General features: G+C 37.9%; 1 protein-coding gene across 2 annotated transcripts in view; it reads left to right on the top strand.

Annotated features, from left to right (window-relative positions):
• The window catches only part of UGGT1 (UDP-glucose glycoprotein glucosyltransferase 1), a 111,000-nt gene that overhangs the window by 25,168 nt on the left and 64,724 nt on the right, over nucleotides 1-21,108 (top strand). For both annotated transcript variants that reach the window (XM_027554526.1, XM_027554517.1), the window contains exons 12-17: nucleotides 3,718-3,809; nucleotides 4,995-5,145; nucleotides 7,804-7,923; nucleotides 9,165-9,250; nucleotides 13,665-13,800; nucleotides 16,199-16,330. In XM_027554526.1, coding sequence (XP_027410327.1) covers nucleotides 3,718-3,809; nucleotides 4,995-5,145; nucleotides 7,804-7,923; nucleotides 9,165-9,250; nucleotides 13,665-13,800; nucleotides 16,199-16,330 — 717 coding nt within the window. The remainder of the gene's footprint in view (nucleotides 1-3,717; nucleotides 3,810-4,994; nucleotides 5,146-7,803; nucleotides 7,924-9,164; nucleotides 9,251-13,664; nucleotides 13,801-16,198; nucleotides 16,331-21,108) is intronic.

The raw sequence follows: 21,108 nt of genomic DNA, 5'->3' as shown, positions 1-21,108 counted from the left end.
CCCGTCTCTCTACTGTCCCTTTAGTTTTGTCATGATTATATCGGTTTTGATCCGCTTCACTGTGGACTGGTGGTTCTTTGTGTCTAGTGTTGTGCTGTGCTTAGTCGCTCAGTAATGCTCGACTCTTTGCCACCCCATTGATTGTAGCCCACCAGGCTCCTCTCTCCATGGGGATTCTTCAAGCAAGAATACTGGAGTGGGTTGCCATGCCCTCCTCTCTCTATGTCTAGTACATATCAATTATCCTGGGACCTTCCTTTAACCTCTTTTGTTGGATCTCCTATCTCTTGGATATCTATCCATGTCTTCTTTGATTTTGGTTTACTCCCTTATTTCGGTGCAGCAAATCATTCTTCATGAGAAGGGTTGTGTGTGAGGTAAATTCTAAGAAATCGGTTTTCCTTTTTTTTTTTTCCTTGACCATGCTGTGTTGCATGGATCTCAGTACCCTGACAAGGGATCGAACCCGCACCTCCTGCAATGAAAGGGCAGAGTCTTAATCACTGGACCGCCAGGGAAGTCCCTTCTGTTTCTGTTTTTATCAGGAGCTTGGCTGGGTATAGAATTCTAGGTTGGAAATTATTTAGAAGTTTGAAGGCACTGCTCTTTGGAATTTTGGTTTCCATTATGGCTTTTGAGAAGTCTGAAGCCTTTATATGCTGTTGTGTCTTTGTTTTTTTTTGAATCATAGGATCTTTTCTTTGACCCTAGTAATCTGAAATTTCACAGTGATAATGCCAAGAAGGGCAATGCCAAAGAATGTTTAAACTACCGTAAAACTGCACTCATTTCACATGCTAGCAAGGTTATGATCAAAATCCTTCAAGCTAGGCTTCAGCAGTACATGAATTGATAACTTTCAGATGTACATGCTGGGTTTAGAAAAGGCAGAGGAACAAGAGATCAATTTGCTAACATTGTTTAATCATGGAGAAAGCAGGGGAATTCCAGAAAAACATCTGCTTTATTGGCTGCATTAAAGCCTTTGACTGTGTAGGTCACAAAAAAACTGCAAAGTTCTTAGATGAGAATACCAGGTCACCTGACCTGTCTCCTGAGAAACCTGTATGCAGGTCAATAAGCAGCAGAACCAGATGTGCAACAACTGACTGGTTAAAAATTGGGAAAGGAGTACATATTGTCACCCGGCTTATTTAAGTTGTATGCAGAGTACACCATGGGAAACGCTGGGCTGGATGAATCCCAAGCTGGGAGTTAAGATTTCTGGGAGAAATATCAGGGTCCTTAGATAGGCAGATGGTACCAGTCTGATGGAAGAAAGTGAAGAGAAACTAAAGAGCCCCATGCAAAGGGTGAAAGAGGAGAGGGAAAAAGCTGGCTTGAAACTCAACATTCAAAAATCTAAGGTCATGGCGTCAAGTCCCATCACTTCATGGCAAATAGAAGGGGGAAAACTGGAACAGTGACAGATTTTATTTTCTTGGACTCCAAAGTCACTGTGGATGGTGATTGCAGGCATGGAATTAAAAGATGCTTATTCCTTGGAAGGAAAGCTATAACAAACATAGATAGCATATTCAAAAGCAGAAACATCACTTTGCCAACAAGGGTCCGTATAGTCAAAGCTATGGTTTTTCCAGTAGTCATGTACAGATGTGAGAGTTGGACCATAAAGAAGGCTGAGTGCTGAAGAATTGATGCTTTGGAACTGTGGTCCTAGAGAAGCCTCTTGAGAGTCCCTTGGACAGAAAGGAGATCAAACCAGTCCATCCTAAAGGAAATTAACCTTGAATATTCATTGGAAGGACTGATGGTAAAGCTGAAGCTCCAGTACTTTGGCCCCCTAATGCAAAGGACATTGGAAAAGACCCTGATGCTGGGAAAGATTGAAGGCAAAAGGAGAAGAGGGTGGCAGAGGATGAGATGGTTAGATGACATCATTGACTCAATGAACATTATTCTGAGCAAACTCTGAAATAGTAGAGGATGGAGGAGCCTAATGTGCTGCAGTCCATGGAGGTGCAAAGAGTTGGACATGAATTAGCAACTGAACGACAACAACAATGCCTTTTAAAAAAGTCTGTACTTTTTAGTGGTTGGTGAACCCTTTAAATCTGGAAAATCATTTCCTTTAGTTTTGGGAAATTTTCTGGACTTATTTCTTTGCATTTGGTCTTTTTGGTTTCTCTTTTCTGTTTTTCTAGAACTCCTGTTTACTCTTAATATGTTATACCTTCTTGACTTGTTTGACCTAATTAAAAATCTTTTATTTCTTGTTTTCTAGTTCATTTGCTTTTATTTTTAAACTTTCTGGGATGGATTTTCAGACCATTTGTTGAGATTCTTTTCTTTAGTTGACAAATTTTTAATTTACAAGGGTTATTGGATTCTTCTTTTTATGGTGTTACTTTTCTGAAGATATCCGTGGTTCATGTGTGTGTTTTCTTTTCATAGTCTGTTTCCTTTTAAGTTGCCTTTCTGTCTTAGCCTCTTGTCTTAAATGTTGGAGGCTTTCCTGAGATACCCGGTGATCTCTCACTAACTGCTTGTATTGGAGAGCAAGGCAATAAAAAACCGATTGAAAGCCCTGAGAATGCAGCTCTGTGACTGTAGGCTAAGCTGATATGGCCATTTCTTAGGGCACTCCCGTGACAGATCTTTAAACTTTTCGTCTTAAGCTGGGTAGTCTCCAGAAAAGGATCTTCTCATCTTCTGCCTGGCAGGGTTGTTGAAGCCCAGTAGAGCAGAGCATTTGATAGCTTCCACTCGGTCACCTGTTTTCAGCATGGGATCCCCATGTTGTGTTTCATTTCTCATAGATCCCAGTCAGTCTTTCCCACAGTCACAGGGTGCTGTGTTCACAGCCTTGGAGTGAGCAGATGTGGAGTTTTCCTTTCCCATGTAAAAATTTCTGATTCTCATTGATGGAGTTTTCTATTATCTACCCTTCTCTTGCTTATTATTTATCTTCTGAGGGCAAAGAAGCAAAAGCTGTGGCTTCTGCATTGTTTTGTTTTATGTTTTTCCCACACAGTGCTAGATCTTAGAGTTCATTTCTCTTGGTCCTCTGACTGCGCGGTCATGAAGGGAGCTCAGTGGTCCCTGCTGCTCACTCCCAGCCCTGGGAGAGCTTAGGGATCCAAGTTCTGTCCCTAGCATCTGATTTGTTTCTTTCCTTCTCTATTGTGTGGTGTCTAATATACGATTAACAGTGCTGGTTTCGTTGGAGAGAAAGAATTGAATGGAAAAGATAGAAGTCAATAGAAGCTATGATACGGCATCAAAGCAGTGTTTCCGGTGGGTTAGGCAGTTCTGAAGGCTGCAGGGGCTGTGGGGTTGTGTGTGTTCCACCATGACTGTGAGCATCAGTTGGAGGGCCCCTTAAAGGCCAGGCCTTAGAGAGCGTGGGTGCATATAGGTGCCACCCTTAGCTCAGCGACTCAGTTTCTTGGTATGCCTTGGTTTGGAGGTTTAAGGGAGGTATAGGGTTTTGAAACCCTTTTGAATCAGATCCCTGGACTTCATCCAGAAGGCCAGCTGTTAGTGACTGCTGGCTCAACCTTGACTAGCATCACAGACAGGCAAGGGTATCAGAAAAGTAAATCTCAGCACTTGGCTTATTGAATACCCTCCCTACCCCAACATTGTAGGAAACACTGTAATGATCATTGTCAATATTTGTACATAAAGCCAGAAACGTGGAAATTTTTGTTAAACATTCTCTTCCTACTCCTTAATCAATTTTTCATATTTCAGTATTTCAAGGGAACTTTAGGGTTACAGCCTGGAGATTCAGCACTATTCATCAACGGACTTCATATTGATTTAGAGACACAAGATATATTCAGGTATGGATAAATATTTTTCACTCTGATAAGTTTTCATAATGTGTGGCTCCTTGTGATATGTCCAGACTGTTGTTCCTCCTTGATGTGACATGCTGCAAAACCTGATGACTCATCAGCCCAGTGAGTGCGTTTAGGTAGTCCATGTTCTGGCTGGGATGGGCAGAATGATACTTGGCCATTTTTTATCATAATGTACATCTGATACCTTGGACATTTAAGGTCCAAGTGTCTATTATTTGAATAGCTATCTTTTTGTTAAAATGTGGTTTAGGATTAAATTTCTCTAAATTGTCCCCATGAATTTTGGGGTGGGTGGATGTGGAAGACAAGTGGAATTCTGATTTTTTCTTTGAAATTAAAAGTGACATAGTTGACACTAAGGCTTTATAATAGTGAAAACAAAAGCTATGGTTGGTTAATGCTTCAGAAGAAACAGCTTCCACAGTAAGATACTTTTCACATTAATTTAATTTAGCTTTTACGTCCACACACTGCTTTCAGACCTAGTAAAAAATTGGTAAAGAACACATTAAAAGCTGCCCTCATTTTTACTTCATATTAAAAAACCTTTAATTTTCCATACTATTACAAACTGTGTACTAGCTTTTTGTAAACAGTTTTCAATAATGCAGAGATAAAGGAACTAAACAGTGAAGTCTCATTGTGTTTCATCTTATTTAATCTTCCTTACCCTGCAAACCTTTTAAGTTGGATGTGAATTCCTCCACACCTTTTTCTATGATCATATGTGTGTGGGCCTTTTGGGAATTGATACTGATATTGAAACACATATTATTTAGTGTATTTTTTGGTGTTACTAAATTATTTTCAGATAGTTATAGATTCATGTGCAATTATAAGAAATATCACAGGAAGATTACTTTAGTGTTTTTAAAAACATACAGTGTAAAATCCAGATTTAGGATTATTTCATCCTCAAATTGTGTGTGTGTGTAGTTAATCTCTACACAATGTATACATTGGTAAGTATAAATAAATATCAACCAAGAAGCAAGTCTTACCCGCTCTGTTCTGCATATTTGGACAAAATGAACCAAGGGAAGAACCTCCTCTTTTGACTTCTCAACTACTGTGAAGGGGCATAGAGTTTGAACTGATGAATTTTTTCATGGTGAGAAATTTTTTTTAGGGCCCTTTTTCCTAAATACTGTTTTTTTCCCCCAGTCTGTTTGATATATTGAGGAATGAAGCTCGGGTGATGGAGGGTCTACATAGACTGGGAATAGAAGGCCTTTCTCTGCATAATGTCTTGAAACTGAATATACAGCCCTCTGAGGCCGACTATGGAGTAGACATCAGGAGCCCTGCTATTTCGGTAGGTATTCCGTGAGTGTCCAGGGGGTGATCTGGCCAATTATTTTATTATGGAATTTGCATTTGTCTTCTATGAAAGATAAGTTATTCCTGTCATCTCTTTCATTGGCATCAAAGATTTGCAACAACTGCTTATATGGCATATGTGTATATAATAAAGTAGGCTCTTAAATGCTCCAGAAAGTTGAGTCATTTGGTTTAATGTGGTTAAGACAGTGATTTTTCGAATTTTATATCTCCTTAGGAATAAGCTGAGCACCTCTTTGGAAAGTGTTTAGTTTTTTTAGTTGTGTGATACTCTTGTGTGACTTTGTTTAAAAATATTATTTTAGCTACCAAGCCTCTTTAAGAAAAGACTGATATTTTATACTGAATGACTTATAGAGATTAATACCTGCTATATGATGTCTCTGGGCCTTTGTCTCCTCAGATATGAGAGACTAGAGGGCTCGGAGCTGCCTGGGTAGTTGTGGTGACAGTGACACAGGTGGTAGCGATGCACCCGCACCTTTCGCTCTCCAGGCCCTTTCTCTCGGTGTCTGTCCTGCATTTATTTTAGGGAAATTTTTTGGAAAGGGGAGTAATACAGAATGTAGATGTTTCCTACTTGAATTCTCACTTGGTGTTACAACTGTTATGTGGATGAATACTGTTATGTGATTTGTTTTTCTGTAGAATTTTTTTCATTACAGAGTAAAGCTTTGACATAATTAACAATCATAGGACCCATTGCCATACTTGCTAAATGTTAGTTTAATCATTTCATGTTTTCTTGGAAGAAAAAAACGTTTCGGTGAAAGCCCTCTTTATATCTCTTCCTAGTTCCACCCCTCTCCTCCCTGCAGGTAATTCATCTTTTGAAGTGGGCAGGTATCCCTCCTGTCACTTATTTGATCATTTTCTTCCCTGTCATATGTTTTTAAAACTTTTTAAAATGCAATATCTCAGTATCCTTCATCAAATTTTTAAAAAATGAGTTACTCAACAATTTTTTCAAGACTTACCTACTTGATACATAAAGGTCTAGTTTATCATATCATGTTTTATATTCTTCTAATTTTTAAAAAATACCTTTTATGAATTCAAATGTGGAATTTAAGACATACAAAAGATTGTGTATTGAAAAAACTCTTAACCGAGCTGTCCAGTTTTTCTTCCTAGAAGCAACTGCTGCTGCTGCTGCTGCTAAGTTGCTTCAGTCGTGTCCGACTCTGTGCGACCCCATAGATGGCAGCCCACCAGGCTTCCCCGTCCCTGGGATTCTCCAGGCAAGAACACTGGAGTGGGTTGCCATTTCCTTCTCCAGTGCATCAAAGTGAAAAGTGAAAGTGAAGTCGCTCAGTCATATCCGACTCTTAGCGACCCCATGGACTGCAACCTACCAAGCTCCTTCGTCCATGGGATTTTCCAGGCAAGAGTACTGGAGTGGGCCTAGAAGCAACAGGCTTTATCAATTCATTGTATATCCTTCCAGAAATACTCTTTATGTACATGAACAAAATATTATTCACATACTTTCCCACCCTGCTATTTGTTCAGATATTATGTACCATTTAATTCATTCATTTTTTATGAATATTTAGTTGTTTCTAATTCTTTGCTGTTTTGAGCAGTATTGTTATGGCCCTTTTGTACCTCTCTTTGTACATTTGAGAATTTAATATTCGGGATCGATACCTAGAGCTGCAGTACTTAGTGGTAGGATAGTAGCAAAAGTTTCATCTTTGAAGTGGAGTGAGGTGAAAGTTGCTCAGTCATGTCCAACTTCTTGCGACCCCATGGACTCTCTCCAAGCCAGAATACCGGAGTGGGTAGCCTTGTGGGGTAAATACCTGGAGCTGCAGTACTTCGTGGTAGAATAGTAACAAAAGTTTCATCTTTAGTAGGTCATTTTCTCCAAAGTGACTGTTCCAGACTTCAGAATTGGATGAAAATGCCCACTGTTCTATATTTTTGCCTATTCTTGGATATTGACAATATGAGTGAAATTACATTTTGCTTAGTTTATATTTCTTGGATTACTAGTGAAGGTGTGTATCTTTGCTTGTGTTAATTGCCCATTTAAAATTCCTCTATAAATTCCTTATTCATATTTTTGACTCATTTCTATTTCTCATATGTTCTTTGCCTTTTTAAATTGATATGTTAGATTTCTGTAGATATTCTTGACACTAGTCCTTTATTCATTTTGTAAGTTGCAAATACCTTCTTGTATTTTGTGGCTTGTGTTTTAGTCACTTTTTAAAAAAAAAATATTCATTGATTTATTTTTGGCTGTGCTGAGTCTTCATTGCTGCATGTGGTCTTTCTGCCGAGAGCAGGGCTGCCTCCTAGTTGCCGTGTGTGGGCGTCTCCTTGCAGCGGCTTCTCTTGTTGCGGGGCACAGGCTGTACGCTTGTGGGCTTCAGCAGTTGTGGCACATAGGCTTAGTTGGCTCACAGCATGTGGGATCTTCCTGGACCAGAGATCGAACCTGTGCTCTCTGCACTGGGGACATTACCGCTGGACCACAGGGAAGTCCTAGTTACTCATTTGTCTACTTTGAAAATGGTCTTTTCACGACGTGATTATTCTTGAAATAAAGTCTTACTGTTATTTTTGCAAATTTCACTGGTGGTAACTAAAGTATATACACCATGTTGTGTTCTTTTTTTTGTAGTGGATCAACAACCTGGAAGTTGATAGCAGATACAATTCGTGGCCTTCTAGCCTACAAGAATTGCTTCGCCCCACCTTTCCTGGTGTAATCCGACAGATCAGGAAGAACTTGCACAACATGGTAAGTGAAGCTCCTTGTTGCTGGACCATGATCTCTATTTCTTCCTTGCATTCTTCCTTTTCTCTCGTATCTATAGTGTTCGAGTCTCTCCTTTACTAGTTGCTTCTCTGCCTTGTTTCCACCCTGCACTAATACCACTAAATATGTTTTTTTTTTAGCTCTGTGTTCAAATTGAAAGGGTTTGGAAATGTATTCGTTGTAGGGCTGTGAAATGTCTGTGTATAAGGGATGCTCCTCATCTTTAACCTGAAGGTTTAGATTGTCTTGAGTTTTAAGATAGTTTTCCTTTTTCACTCAGAAGATAAATATATCTTCTGTTTTTCTTGAATAGCTTAATCCCTAAAATTTGATAGTTCAGTTTATTCTCTTAAATAAATCTTTGCCAGCTCCTACTTTTTATCCTTATTCCACTGCTTTAAAAAGACAGAGGTTCTTAGTTGGCCCTCTTTCCCCATCTCATGTCTTTCTCTTCCCTCATGTAGCTCCTGCAGAGATGGGGCAGGTGAGGGCTGAAGTTGGCTTCCTGAGAACTTTTCAGGGAAACGATCTTTTATACTTCTGTCACTCTTTTGAAACCCCCCTTTTTCCCTTCCTAGTCAAAATTTCAGTCTTTTTTTTTTTTCTTGGCATATGAAATAATTTATTAAATGAGAACTTTATTTGATTCAATGAGATGGCTATTATTTTTTTTTATTCAATTTTATTTTATTTTATTATTTTTTTAAATTTTATTTTATTTTTAAACTTTACAATATTGTATTCGTTTTGCCAAATATCGAAATGAATCCACCACAGGTATACCTGTGTTCCCCATCCTGAACCCTCCTCCCTCCTCCCTCCCCATAAAGCACACCATGAGAGCTTAATACATGATACCTATTATTGTGGTCTAAAAATTGGGTTCTATCCTTTGAAATGAATACCCAAGAAGCTAATCTCTGTTTTCTAAAGTGGAAGAATTAATAAAATATGTATTGTTAAGTAGTGAAGGATAGGAATAAGGTATCTGGATGTAGTTTTCATGTTAGCATAAGATCATGACAAAATCATTTAGTCTTTGAGTACCATGTTCTTTGAATACAGAGGGAGGGTAACTGCTATTTGTATAATTTCTTTTTTATAAGGTTCAAAAGTAGCTGGAGGAAAATGGCCAACCCAATAAAAAGACGTAAGGCATTTTTACTGACCCAGTGGCATTTGAATGAATGTCATTTCATGTTTTCCTTTCCCTCTTCCTATAGGTTTTCATAGTTGATCCTGCTCACGAAAGCACTGCAGAGTTGATTAACACAGCTGAGATGTTCCTCAGTAATCATATACCACTAAGGTAACATCATTGTTGATTTGATAATGTAACATTTAGTTGAGGTTTTGTTTGTCATTCTTAAATGCAAATCTGGTACTACTGAACTTTAGGATAATTAATTGTGGGGATCATTAATTACAGTTTTATCTTTAGCTCAGTATGAAGCCAGTGTATTTTGGGATAGAGAACTTGATTCTTAATGAATAGAATCTTACTGTCATTGAGTTATTAGTAAATAGCCCATGTAAAATTAGCATGTGATCTCAGTTTATTTTCCAATTGAAGGGAATTTTCCTACACAAGGGTCCACATCACAAAGCCTACTTCCACTTTTGGCAGAGATAAGAAGCTTTGCCAAGAACTTTTGTTAGACTCAGAACTAAATGTATACATAGCTTTTTGTAGATGCAAACAGACACATTTATTTCACTAAATAGATTTTACCAAATCTACCAACAGAGTATTTAAATGGCTGAGTTTCCACTATGCCTTTTAAGAACAATGTTTTAAGACTTTACATATAAAGGTTAAGGTATTTTCACTCACATTCTAGATAATATCTGATAGTTTTATGAGTTGATAAAATTTGAATTCTTAGAAAACAAGAAAATTAAGAAGAAAAGAGCTCTTCAGTTAACAAATGTTATTGTGTATTCCATACTTAGCACTGAGCTAAGTGCTGTGAGTGGTATATAAGGCACATTTCTACCCTCTTGGAAAAAGTACAGCGCCTACTTCCTGTAAGATACTTGGTTAAGTGCTGAGTGATATCCTTACTAGTTATAAGTTCTTTGGAATTTCAGGGAAACAAAAGACTATAGATGGATATTTGGGAAGGACAAAGGTTTCATGGCAAAGTTGGATTTAAGTAGACTTTGAAGAAAAAGGTGGGTTTTCATTGATGGAAAAGCAGAGGTTTTGAGTTTAATGCAATTTTTAATGTAAACATGAATACTATCTGCCTCAGGGGCGGATTACAGCCAGAGCTATGTTTGATTAAAAGGGAAATATAAGAGTAGTCATGTATGGATGTGAGAGTTGGAGTATAAAGAAAGCTGAGCACCAAAGAATTGATGCTTTTGAACTGTGGTGTTGGAGAAGACTCTTGAGAGTCCCTTGGATAGCAGGGAGATCCAACCAGTCCATCCTAAAAGAAATCAATCCTGAATATTCATTGGAAGGACTGATGCTAAAGCTGAAACTCCAATACTTTGGCCACCTGATGTGAAGAACTGACTCATTAAAGACCCTGATGCTAGGAAAGATTGAGGGTGGGAGGAGAAGGGAACATCAGAGGATGAGATGGTTGGATGGCATCACTGACTCAATGGACATGAGTTTGAGTAAACTCTGGGAGTTGGTGATGGACAGGGAGGCCTGGTGTGCTGCAGTCATGGGGTTGCAGAGTTGGACACAGCTGAGTGACTGAACTGACTGATAAGAGCAAAAAGAAGTTGGCTCATGGCACACAGTTCAGTTCAGTTCAGTCGCTCAGTTGTATCCAACTCTTTGAGACCCCATGAATTGCAGCATGCCAGACCTCCCTGTCCATCACCAACTCTTGGAGTTCACTCAGACTCACGTCCATCGAGTCGGTGATGCTATCCAGCCATCTCATCCTCTGTCGTCCCCTTCTCCTCCTGCCCCCAATACCTCCCAGCATCAGAGTCTTTTCCAATGAGTAGGCACTAGTTAAACATTTACTGAATTGTTTTGAGAGATAGGAGCAAGAAATGTGGCCTTCGGATTGCAAGGGTAGATAAGAAGAAGGCACTGGCCTCATAGGCATGTTGTGAACAACTGGGGGAAAGGCAGACCAGCAGTTGTTTTCCTTTGTTGCTTTGATGTGGTGGCTGGGTTGTTGGCAGTTTAATGAGGAGAGGAGAGAACGAATCTGAGAGCCTTCTTGCTGGTCCTTGATGAGGGACCGGGCCTGGAAGAACCTGAAGTCTGAATTTTGGAAGTTAGTTAACAGAACGACTCTGATGCCCTTTTTAGAAATTGAATACCTGGGAAAGGGAAGTATTGATACTTTGTGAGGAGATAATTAGGTTCTCTCCCTTATTTTTATTTTCATAAAAATAATATTTAGGTCATTTCTGCCTGGAGCTCACTCATGTGATTTCTGTCATAAAAGAGATTTAAAAAAAAAAAAAAGACAATTTTTAATCTGAAAACAAACCCTCTCAACCACCTTATCTTTGGATACACAAATTTTCCATGTATATTCTGAGAGTTTGATGTTTGAAATATGTTCATATTTTCTTCTGTTTAAGCTATACTTAAAAAAAATGAATAGACTTTGTATTTTTTAGAGCAGTGTTGATTATTGAACTGATGCTGCTGCATTCTTATTAACAGAAGTCCATAGTTTACATCTGGGTTCACTGTTTGTGTTGTGCATGTTGGGAATTTTGACAAATGTATAATGACATTTTCTGCCATTATTTTGCAGCAGTATCATAGATTAGTTTCACTGCCCTAAAAATCTCTTGTGTGTCACCTGTTCGTTCCTCCCTACCTCTCTCCCAGCCCCTGCCCACACACGGTCTTGTTACTGTCTCTGTAGTTTTTGTCTTTTCCCGAATCATAATGTGTGTAACATTTTCAGATTGGCTTCTTTCACTTAGCAGTGCGGTTTGCTTTTAAGTTTTATCCACGCCTTTTTGTGACTTGATACCTCATTTCTTTTTATCACTGAGTAATATTCCATTATATGGATGTCTTATAGTTTTTCGGTCCATTTGCATGTTAACAAACATCTTTGTTGTTTCCAGGTTAGGGCAGTTATGAATAAAACTGCTACAAGTATTTGTGTGCAGGTTTTTGTATGGATATAAGTTTTCATTGCATTTGAGTAAATACTAAGTGTGATTGCTTTATCTTACGGTAAAAGTGTGTTTAGTGTTTTGAGAAACTGCCACATTATGTTTGAAGTGGTCGTATCATTTCACATTCTCACCAGCAACAGATGAGGGTTCCTATTGCTCCACATCCTTTCCAAAATTTTGTGTTTTGGGTTGTACCCTTTGTCATAGGTGTGTGGTGGTATTTCATTATGGTTTCAATGTGAAATTCCCTAATGACGGTGATTTTGAGCATCTTTTTTTTAAAAAAAACAGTTCTTAAATAAATTATTTATTTAGTGTTGCCCGCACTGGGTCTTTGTTGCTGCACCCTGTCTCTCTTTCTTTATTTTTTTTTTCCCGTCTTTCTTTAGCTGTGGCAAGCGGGGGCCACTTTGTAGCTGTGGTGCGTGGGTTTCTCCGTGCGGTGGGCTGTCTTGCTGTGGGACACTGGATCTAGTGCATGGGCTCAGTAGCTGTGGTGCGAGGGCTTGGTTGTCCTGTGGCACGTGGGATCTTCCCTCCCCAGGGATCAAACCTCTGTCCCCTGCATTGACAGGTGAATTCTTAACTGCTGGGCCACCACGGAAATCCTTGAATGTCTTGTAATATGCTTTTTTGCTGACTGTATGTCTTGTTTGGTGAGGTGCTTGTTCAGATCTTTTGCCCAGTTTAACTTTTTAAAAATTATTAGTTTTAAGAGCTCTTAGCATATTCTGCATATCAGTCCTTTATCAGATATGTGTTCCGCACAGATTTTCAGCTAGTCTGTGGCTTGTCTTCAGTCTCCTAGCAGTGTCTTTTGCAGAACAGAAATTTTTAATTTAAATGAAGTCCAGCATACCCAGTTCTTTTTGTTGTGGGTCATGCTTTTGGGGTTAGACCCAAGAAGTTATTGCCAAACCCAGGATCACCTCATTTTATCCTGTGTTATTTTCCACGAGTTTTACAATTTTTTGTGTTTTACATTTATGTCTGTAATCCATTTTAGTTAAAGACTGGCTGTTCTTCATTGCTTTTGCTCTGAGATGGAGTCTAGCGGCCTATCGCCAGTGCACATTTTTTTGGCCAGTCTGTAAATGTGTGATGGTGTTTCTTTGTGGTTTGTTCCTTTAAGTTTTAAAATGTAATTAACTTTGGGTATAGCTTTTTACTTAAGGACAGTAGTAAAAATTTTAATGCTTTCCATTTGCCTATAATACTCATATCGCTGGGGTGAAATCTCGAAATCCACCACACCTGTGTATATTTTCACGTTCTGAGAATTTTCACTTCTCCTAATTTTGATTTAAAAACAGAACGAAATCTCTATCTAAAACTATAGCAATACCTTATATGTCAGTGATGGTCTCATTTCATGATCTTGAAATGAGATCTTGGAATGAAACTTGCTTCAATAGTTATAGTCTAAGCCACCTTTGGGAACTTGCTTTTTTTATACTTAAGTGATGAATACCTTTGCCAACCATGTTAGAGAATGACGGTGACGTGAACTGTGTTTTGTAAGACAAAGCCTTTGCTTTTTTGACTGGTTGCATTCTTTGAGATGTTTCATTTGCTTCTTTTTGCTCACCCCTTTCTCCCCCCAGACTTGGTTTAATCTTTGTGGTTAACGACTCTGAAGATGTTGATGGGATGCAAGATGCTGGAGTGGCTATTCTGAGAGCATATAACTATGTTGCACAAGAAGTGGATGATTATCATGCCTTCCAAATTCTGACACATGTATGTTTTTGTTCAAAATGGTGAATAATTTCTAAAAATCTAAGTTACTGTCAGAAACAGTATGTGGTAAGGGGATTCTATATTTCTGGAAAGAGAACCAGGTAAAGTATTCACAAACTTTATGCATTTTATATGTTAGGAATTGCCTTTATTGATACACTAATGTTAATAATAGATTGTTGAGATTTCAGCTAAGATTCCTTAGATACTAATTCCTTAGATACTAAATACATTAATATATCTTAGTCTTCTGCCTTTTGACAATTTGAAATCACTGATTAATGCCTTTTGGTAACTGTGATGTTCTCTACTTGTTTAAAAAACTTTACTCTTTTTTAAGACCATCATGATATTTTCATTAGGGATACATTTAATATTCAAGTCATAAAATTCTTATTATCTGTTTTCTCTATTTTTAACTGGAAATTCTCAAATGTTCTGAATTATATATATGTATTTTGAGATACTTGCTCAAGTTCAAACAGAGAATTCTCCTTGTTTTTTTTTTTCTATTTTTGAGTATTAAAAGCTTATAAGTAGTAGTTGTTTTGTTTACAAATTAGTGTTAATTATTTAAAAAACTTCTGTTTTACCTGTAATCATGGTGGCAGCCTGCTGTTTATTATCCTTGTCTTGTTTATTGTTTAGAGATTCAGTCAGAGGCTTTTTTTTTTTTTATTAATTGAGTGTTCCTTTATTTATTTGGCCAGCCTTTATTAAAGATGCACTCTTTACAAAGAAGTGTAAGCTTTCCCCCATCCTCCGACTCCTTACCATCTACTGGGGGACACCTCCACAGAGATGATGTGGTTCTGTGTAGCACCACTGGCTACAGCAGCATGAGGACCTCACTCTACGTGGAGTGAGGGTGTTCTTGTGGAGTGTCGAGTTGTCTCAGCTCTGCATAGTTGAACAAACAAGGAGTCAGTGAACAGTGACTGCAGATCAGAGGTAGTGACTCCAAGTTGTTAGTGTGACTTGAACAGAATATTGTGAGCACAGAGTGGAGCAGGGAACCTGGTCAAAGAGCCTGGGCTGCGTAACGGGTATCTGCTAAGTCGCTTCAGTGGTGTCCGACTCTGTGTGACCCCATGGACGGCAGCCCACCAGGCTCTGCTGTCCCTGGGATTCTCCAGGCAAGAACACTGGAGTGGGTTGCCATGGCCCTCTCCAATGCATGAAAGTGAAAAGTGAAAGTGAAGTCACTCAGTCGTGTCCGACTCTTCGCGACCCCATGGACTGCAGCCTACTAGGCTCCTCCACCCATGGGATTTTCCAGGCAAGAGTACTGGAGTGGGGTGCCACTGCCTTCTAGAGTTAAACTCCAGTCCAACTGAAAAACCGCATTGTGATGCGTATATGGAGGTGGATCTGATGAAGGCTGAGAAAGTGGCACGGGTACTAGTTGATGAGCTGTTGCTGTGACCTCTGTAAGAAACAAGGGTGGACTCAGGATTAGCAGCAGGCTGTGGAGAGTGAAACAGGTTCATGTGAAGTTACTGAGGATGAGGGTTTTAAAGTCTGCTTTTTAAAGTTTTTTCCTCTTATAGCTATGTGTATGAGGGAAAGGATAGTGAGTTTTCTTTTTCTTTTTAGTCACAAAAGGAAAAAAATTATGTTTGTTATTAAAATTTTTTAAAAACAGTATTGATGTGTCAGTTAAAAATCTCTTCTCCCCTCTCCTTAATTCTGCTCCCTAAAGGCAGCCACTGTTAAAAGCTTGCTTAGTATATCCTTCCTGTGCTTAACTGTGTATGCACAGACACAGTTTTGTTGTTTGTTTTGTGTCTGCCTTTTACAAACAGGGATTATGCCGTACATATTTTGAAACTCTTTTCCCCTTAAACATCATGGACATGAATTCTTATTTCAAGGATTACTTATAAGTATTCAGATTTAAAAAAAATTAACAGATTTTTGTGTTTTGGACTTTTAATGTGTGAGTATGAACTGACTATTTTACGAATATATAGTTTCTAACATAAGAAGGCATAAGGAAGTAATACAGAAAAGGGAGAATTGCTAATATGTCCCATTTGCCCTTTAAGAGAAATAGCTACTTTAAAGCAGTTGGTTTTCACCACTTCTGTTTTACCTGTAATCATGGTGGCAGCCTGCTGTTTATTATGCTTGTTTTGTTTATAGTTTAGAGATTCAGTCAGAGGCTTTTTTTTTAATTAATTGAGTGTTCCTTTATTTATTTGGCCAGCCTTTATTAAAGATGCACCCTTTACAAAGACGAGTAGGCTTTCCCCTGTCCTCTGACACCTTACGATCTATTGGGGGATGCCTCCACAGAGAGGCCTTTTTTTCCTCTGCATTCTGGAATCTTTTTTAATAAGTACTCTGAAATTTGGATTTGAAAGTGTAGTTGGTTACTTGGTTTTTCTTTCTTTAGATGTATAACAAAGTAAGGACTGGAGAAAGAGTGAAAGTTGAACACGTGGTCACTGTCCTGGAGAAGAAATATCCATATGTGGAAGTGAATAGCATTTTGGGAATTGACTCTGCATATGATCAGAATCGAAAGGTAAATGTTCTCTGGTGTTTCTCATCTGACTGCAACACTATGCTTTCCTTACCTCCCCTTATTATTGAAAGTGAAAGTCACTCAATCTCTCTGACTCTTTGCGACCCCATGGAGTATACAGTCCATGGAATTCTCTAGGCCAGAATACTGGAGTGGGTAGCCTTTCCCTTCTCCAGGGTGTCTTCCCAACCCAGGGATCGAACCCAGGTCTCCTGCATTGCAGGTGGATTCTTTACCAGCTGAGCCACCAGGGAAGCCCAAGAATACTGGAGTGGGTAGCCTATCCCTTCTCCAGTGGATCTTCCCGACCTAGGCATTGAACCAGGATCTCCTGCATTGCAGGCGGATTGTTTACCAATTGAGCTATCAGGATTTCTATTAATATAGGTGGTGGTGGTGAAATATTTAGATACTTAGCATTTAAAAAATTTAGAAACTAGATCACTCTTTTATCTTAGCAAGTATAGTTTATTTGTCAATTTTGTGAAGGTATCACTGATCTTTAACTGGTCTATTAGCTATTAAATTGAAAAATAATTTATTATGCAGTGGTAGTACTTATGTGATGTGTGTTCCAGATAAAAGCTGTTGGAAGTATATGATGTATGCTTGTGAGGGTATGATGTATAGCCTAATGCGTCATGTATTAATTGTTTAGGCTAAAGGTGGAAATGCAGTAAGAAATATAATCAACAGAATGGCAAAGTCTGATAATAAAGATGTAGGGAAATATTTTAAAATCTTTATTTAAAGATAATAATGAGACAAGTAAATACAGTGAAGGACCTTTATTGCAAACAGTAACATGGTGGTTTATTGAAAATAAGTGTTGAGGCAAGGAATCGAAATACATTTCTGAAACAATTTAAAACAGTAAGAGTATATTTATTTACCAACTTTTTTCATTTCTTTGAATGAAAGACAAGACATTTGATTCATCTGCTTGAGATCTGAGCTATCATTTCATTAGAAACCATACTGATACTGAATGCATTGTTTATAATTGGTCTTTTGTCTGAGTACAGAATCCTAGATTCTATAATTTCCCTCTCAAGTCTTATGCACACCAAATTCAGCACCAGTTGTTTTTAGCCTTTCGCTTTTTTGTTTTTCTCATCATTCGGTTTATTTTCATTTCCTCCCTTCCTCTCCTTTAGCTTAACATCGATTTATAACATTATAGAAGTTTCTTGTGTACAACATTTAATTTCTACTTTTGTATCCCCTACAACTTGCTCACCAAAAATCTAGGTTCTGTCCATCACTATACAGTTAGTTGAGCCTATTTAGTCATTTCTTCCTCTCCAGTATCCACTACTTTGTTACATGTTTGTTTTGTTTGGTTTGTTCATTTATTTTGTTTTGCTTGTTTATTAGCTTTTTATATTTCACATATAAGTGAAATCCTGTGGTATTTGTCCTTTTCCATCTGATTTATTTCACTTAGCTTATTAACTTCAGGGTCCATCCATGTGGTCACAGATGGCAAGATTTCATCTTTGTATGGTTGAGTAGCAGACTGAGCGACTTCACTTTCACTTTCATGCATTGGAGAAGGAAATGGCAGCCTGCTCCAGTGTTCTTGCCTGGAGAATCCCAGGGACGGGGGAGCCTGGTGGGCTGCCGTCTGTGGGGTCGTACAGAGTCGGACACGACTGAAGCGACTTAGCAGCAGCAGCAGCAGTCTATAGTATGTGTGTATATATCTCATATCTTTATCCATTCATCTGTTGGTGGACACTTGGGTTGTTTCTGTATCTTGGCCGTTGTAAACAGTGTCATGATGAACATAGAAGTGCATATATTGTTTTACGTTAGTATTTTCATTTTCTTTGGATAAATTACCAGGAGTAGAATTATTGAATCATATGGTAGTTCTATTCTTAACTTTTCTGAGGAATCTCCATACTGTTTTTCATAGTGGCTGCCCCAATTTACATTCCGACAGTGCAGGAGGATTCCCTTTCCTCCACATCAGTTCAGTTCAGTTCAGTTGCTCAGTCGTGTCTGACTCTTTGCCACCCCATGGACTGTAGCACACCAGGCATCCCTGTCCATCACCAACTCCTGGAGTTTACCCAAACTCATCTCCATTGAGTCAGTGATACCATCCAACCATCTCACATACTTACCAGCATTTTTTGTTGTCTGTCTTTTTTACAGTAGTCATTTTGGCAAGTGTGAAGTGATAGCTCACTGTGCTTTTGATTTGTATTCCATAATGATTAGTGATATTGAACATCTTTTCATGCGCCTGTTGGCCATCTGTATGTCTTTGGAAAATGTCTATTCAGGTCTCTGCTTATTTTTTAATCAGGTTGTTTTTGTTGGTGGTGGTGGTGTTTTGAGTGGTTTGAGATCTTTATATGTATTTTGCATATTAATCTCTTATTGGATATTATTTGCAAATATCTCTCATTTTGTAGTTTTTTTTTTCATTTTAGTGATTTTTCTTTTGCTATGCAGAAGCTTTTTTCATTTGATGTAATTCCATTTGTTTATTTTTACTTCTGTTTTCCTTGCCTGAGTAGGCATATCTAGAAAAATATTGCTAAGACCAATGTTAATGAGCATATTGCCTTTCTTTTTTCTTGGAGCTTTGTGGTTTCAGGTTTTACATTAGTTTTGATTCATTTTGAATTAATTTTTGTATATGGTATGAGACAGTGGTCTAGTTTCTTTCTTTCTTTTTTGTTTTTTTGCATGTGGCTGTCCATTTTTCCCAACACCATTTGTTGAATAAACTATCATTGCTCCGTTGTACATTCTTTGCCCCTTTGCCATAAATTGTCCCTATATATTTGGTTTTGTTTTTGGGCTGTTATTTCTTGTTCCATTGATCTATGTATCTATTTTCCTGCCAGTGCCATGTTGTTTGGGTTACCATGGCTTTGTAATATAAGGAAGTCAGGAAGTATGAAACCTCCAGCTTTGTTGTTTTTCTCAGGATTGTTTTGGCTATTTAGGTCTTTTATATTTTTGTATAAATTCAGAATTTTTGTTCTATATCTATGAAAAATGTTCTTGAGATTTCAATAGGGACTGCATTGCATCTGTAATATAAATTGCCTTAGGTAATACAAATGTTTTAACAGTGTTAATTTTTCCAATCTGTGAGCATGAAATATTTTTCCATTTATTTGTGTGTTCAGTTTTTTCAACAGTCTTACAGTTTTCAGTGTGTTTCAGGTCTTTCACCCACCTGGTTAAATTTGTTCCTAGGTGTTCTGTTGTTTTTGTTGTGATTATAAACATTAATTTCTCTTTGTGCTTAGTATATAGAAATGCAACATATTTTATATGTTGATTTTGTATCTTATAGTTTTACTGCATTTGTTTATTATTTTTAATAATTTTTAGTGCAATCTTCTTTATAGTTTTTTACACATAAAATCATGTCATTTGCAAATTGTAATTGTTATTGGGCTGGCCAGGGTGTTCCTTTGGTTTTTAAGTAAAAATAAAAGGCATGTTTTCATTTTCCCGTAGAACTTTATTGAACAGCATATTCACCATTTTGTTCCACTACCTTCTGCCATTTTCGAGGCAACTTCATAATTCCATCTTCCCAAAACTTTTTATCGTTTTGAGCAAAGAACTGTTCCAGGTACCTTTTATAGCCTTTCAGGAAATGGAAACTTTTTTCATTAAGAGAATCTTGTAAAGACTGAAATAAATGGAAATCCGAAGGTGCAATGTCTGGAGAATACAGCAGATGAACCAGAACTTCCCAGTCAAACTATAATAGTTTTTGCCTGGTCATTAAAGAAACTTGTGGCCTTGCATTATCCTAGTGGAAGATTATGCATTTTCTCTTGACTAATTTTGGGTGCTTTTTGTTGAGTGCTGCTTTCAGTTGGTCTAATTGGGAATAGTACTTGTTGGAATTAATCTTTTGGTTTGGTGGAAGGAGCTCATAGTAGAGGACTCCCTTCTAATCCCACCATATATACAATATCACCTTTTTTGGATGGAGACTGGCCTTTGGTGTAGTTGGTGGTGGTTCCATGATCTGTTCCATTCCACATTATTGTATAGTATCCACTTTTCATCACCTGTCACAATTTGTTTTAAGAGCGGAATGTTTTCATTACAAGTAGAGAATCACATGCAGAAATATAGTCAAGAAGGTTTTATTCACTTGTGTGGAACCCAAACATCAAAGCAATTAATGTAACCAAGCTGGTGCAAAATAATTTTCAGTGCTTGATTTGGATATTTTTAGTATGTCAGCTATTTCCCTTTCTCAATTCATGTCCTGATTTGATTGCTGTCAGCTTCAACTGGTCTACCCAACTATGGAGAATTGTCTGGTGAGAAATCTCCAGCACAAAATTTTGCAAACCACTTTTGACAGAGTCATAGCACATTCCACATTCTCCTTACGCTGCGCAAATCTTCTTTTGAATTTCAGTTGTGTTTTTACCTTTCTGAATAAAGCATAATTATGTCAGAAAGGTTGCTTTTTTCCTCCCATCTTCAGTATTAAAGTGGCTATGCAAAAGTTCACCAATATTAATAAGTTTTTAAAAAAAATCCTTGCTGATGGGACAGCTGTCACAATATGGTCTATTAAAATTGTTTCAAAGAAAGTTAAGACAACTGAACACTACTATAGCTACCTCTGCTCTCTTCTGGTTTCCACTTGAATAGTGTATCTTTTTTATCCTTTCTTTCACTTTTGAGTCTTTTTGTGTTCTTAAAGCAGCAATGAATTGTAGGCTTATGTAGTTGGGTCTTATTTTTTAATCTATCCAGCCATTCTATACCTTTTGATT

This window comes from Bos indicus x Bos taurus, chromosome 2 (assembly GCF_003369695.1).
Source record: "Bos indicus x Bos taurus breed Angus x Brahman F1 hybrid chromosome 2, Bos_hybrid_MaternalHap_v2.0, whole genome shotgun sequence".
NCBI classification, from domain to species: domain Eukaryota; kingdom Metazoa; phylum Chordata; class Mammalia; order Artiodactyla; family Bovidae; genus Bos; species Bos indicus x Bos taurus.
This window is presented reverse-complemented; position numbering and strand designations above follow the sequence as displayed.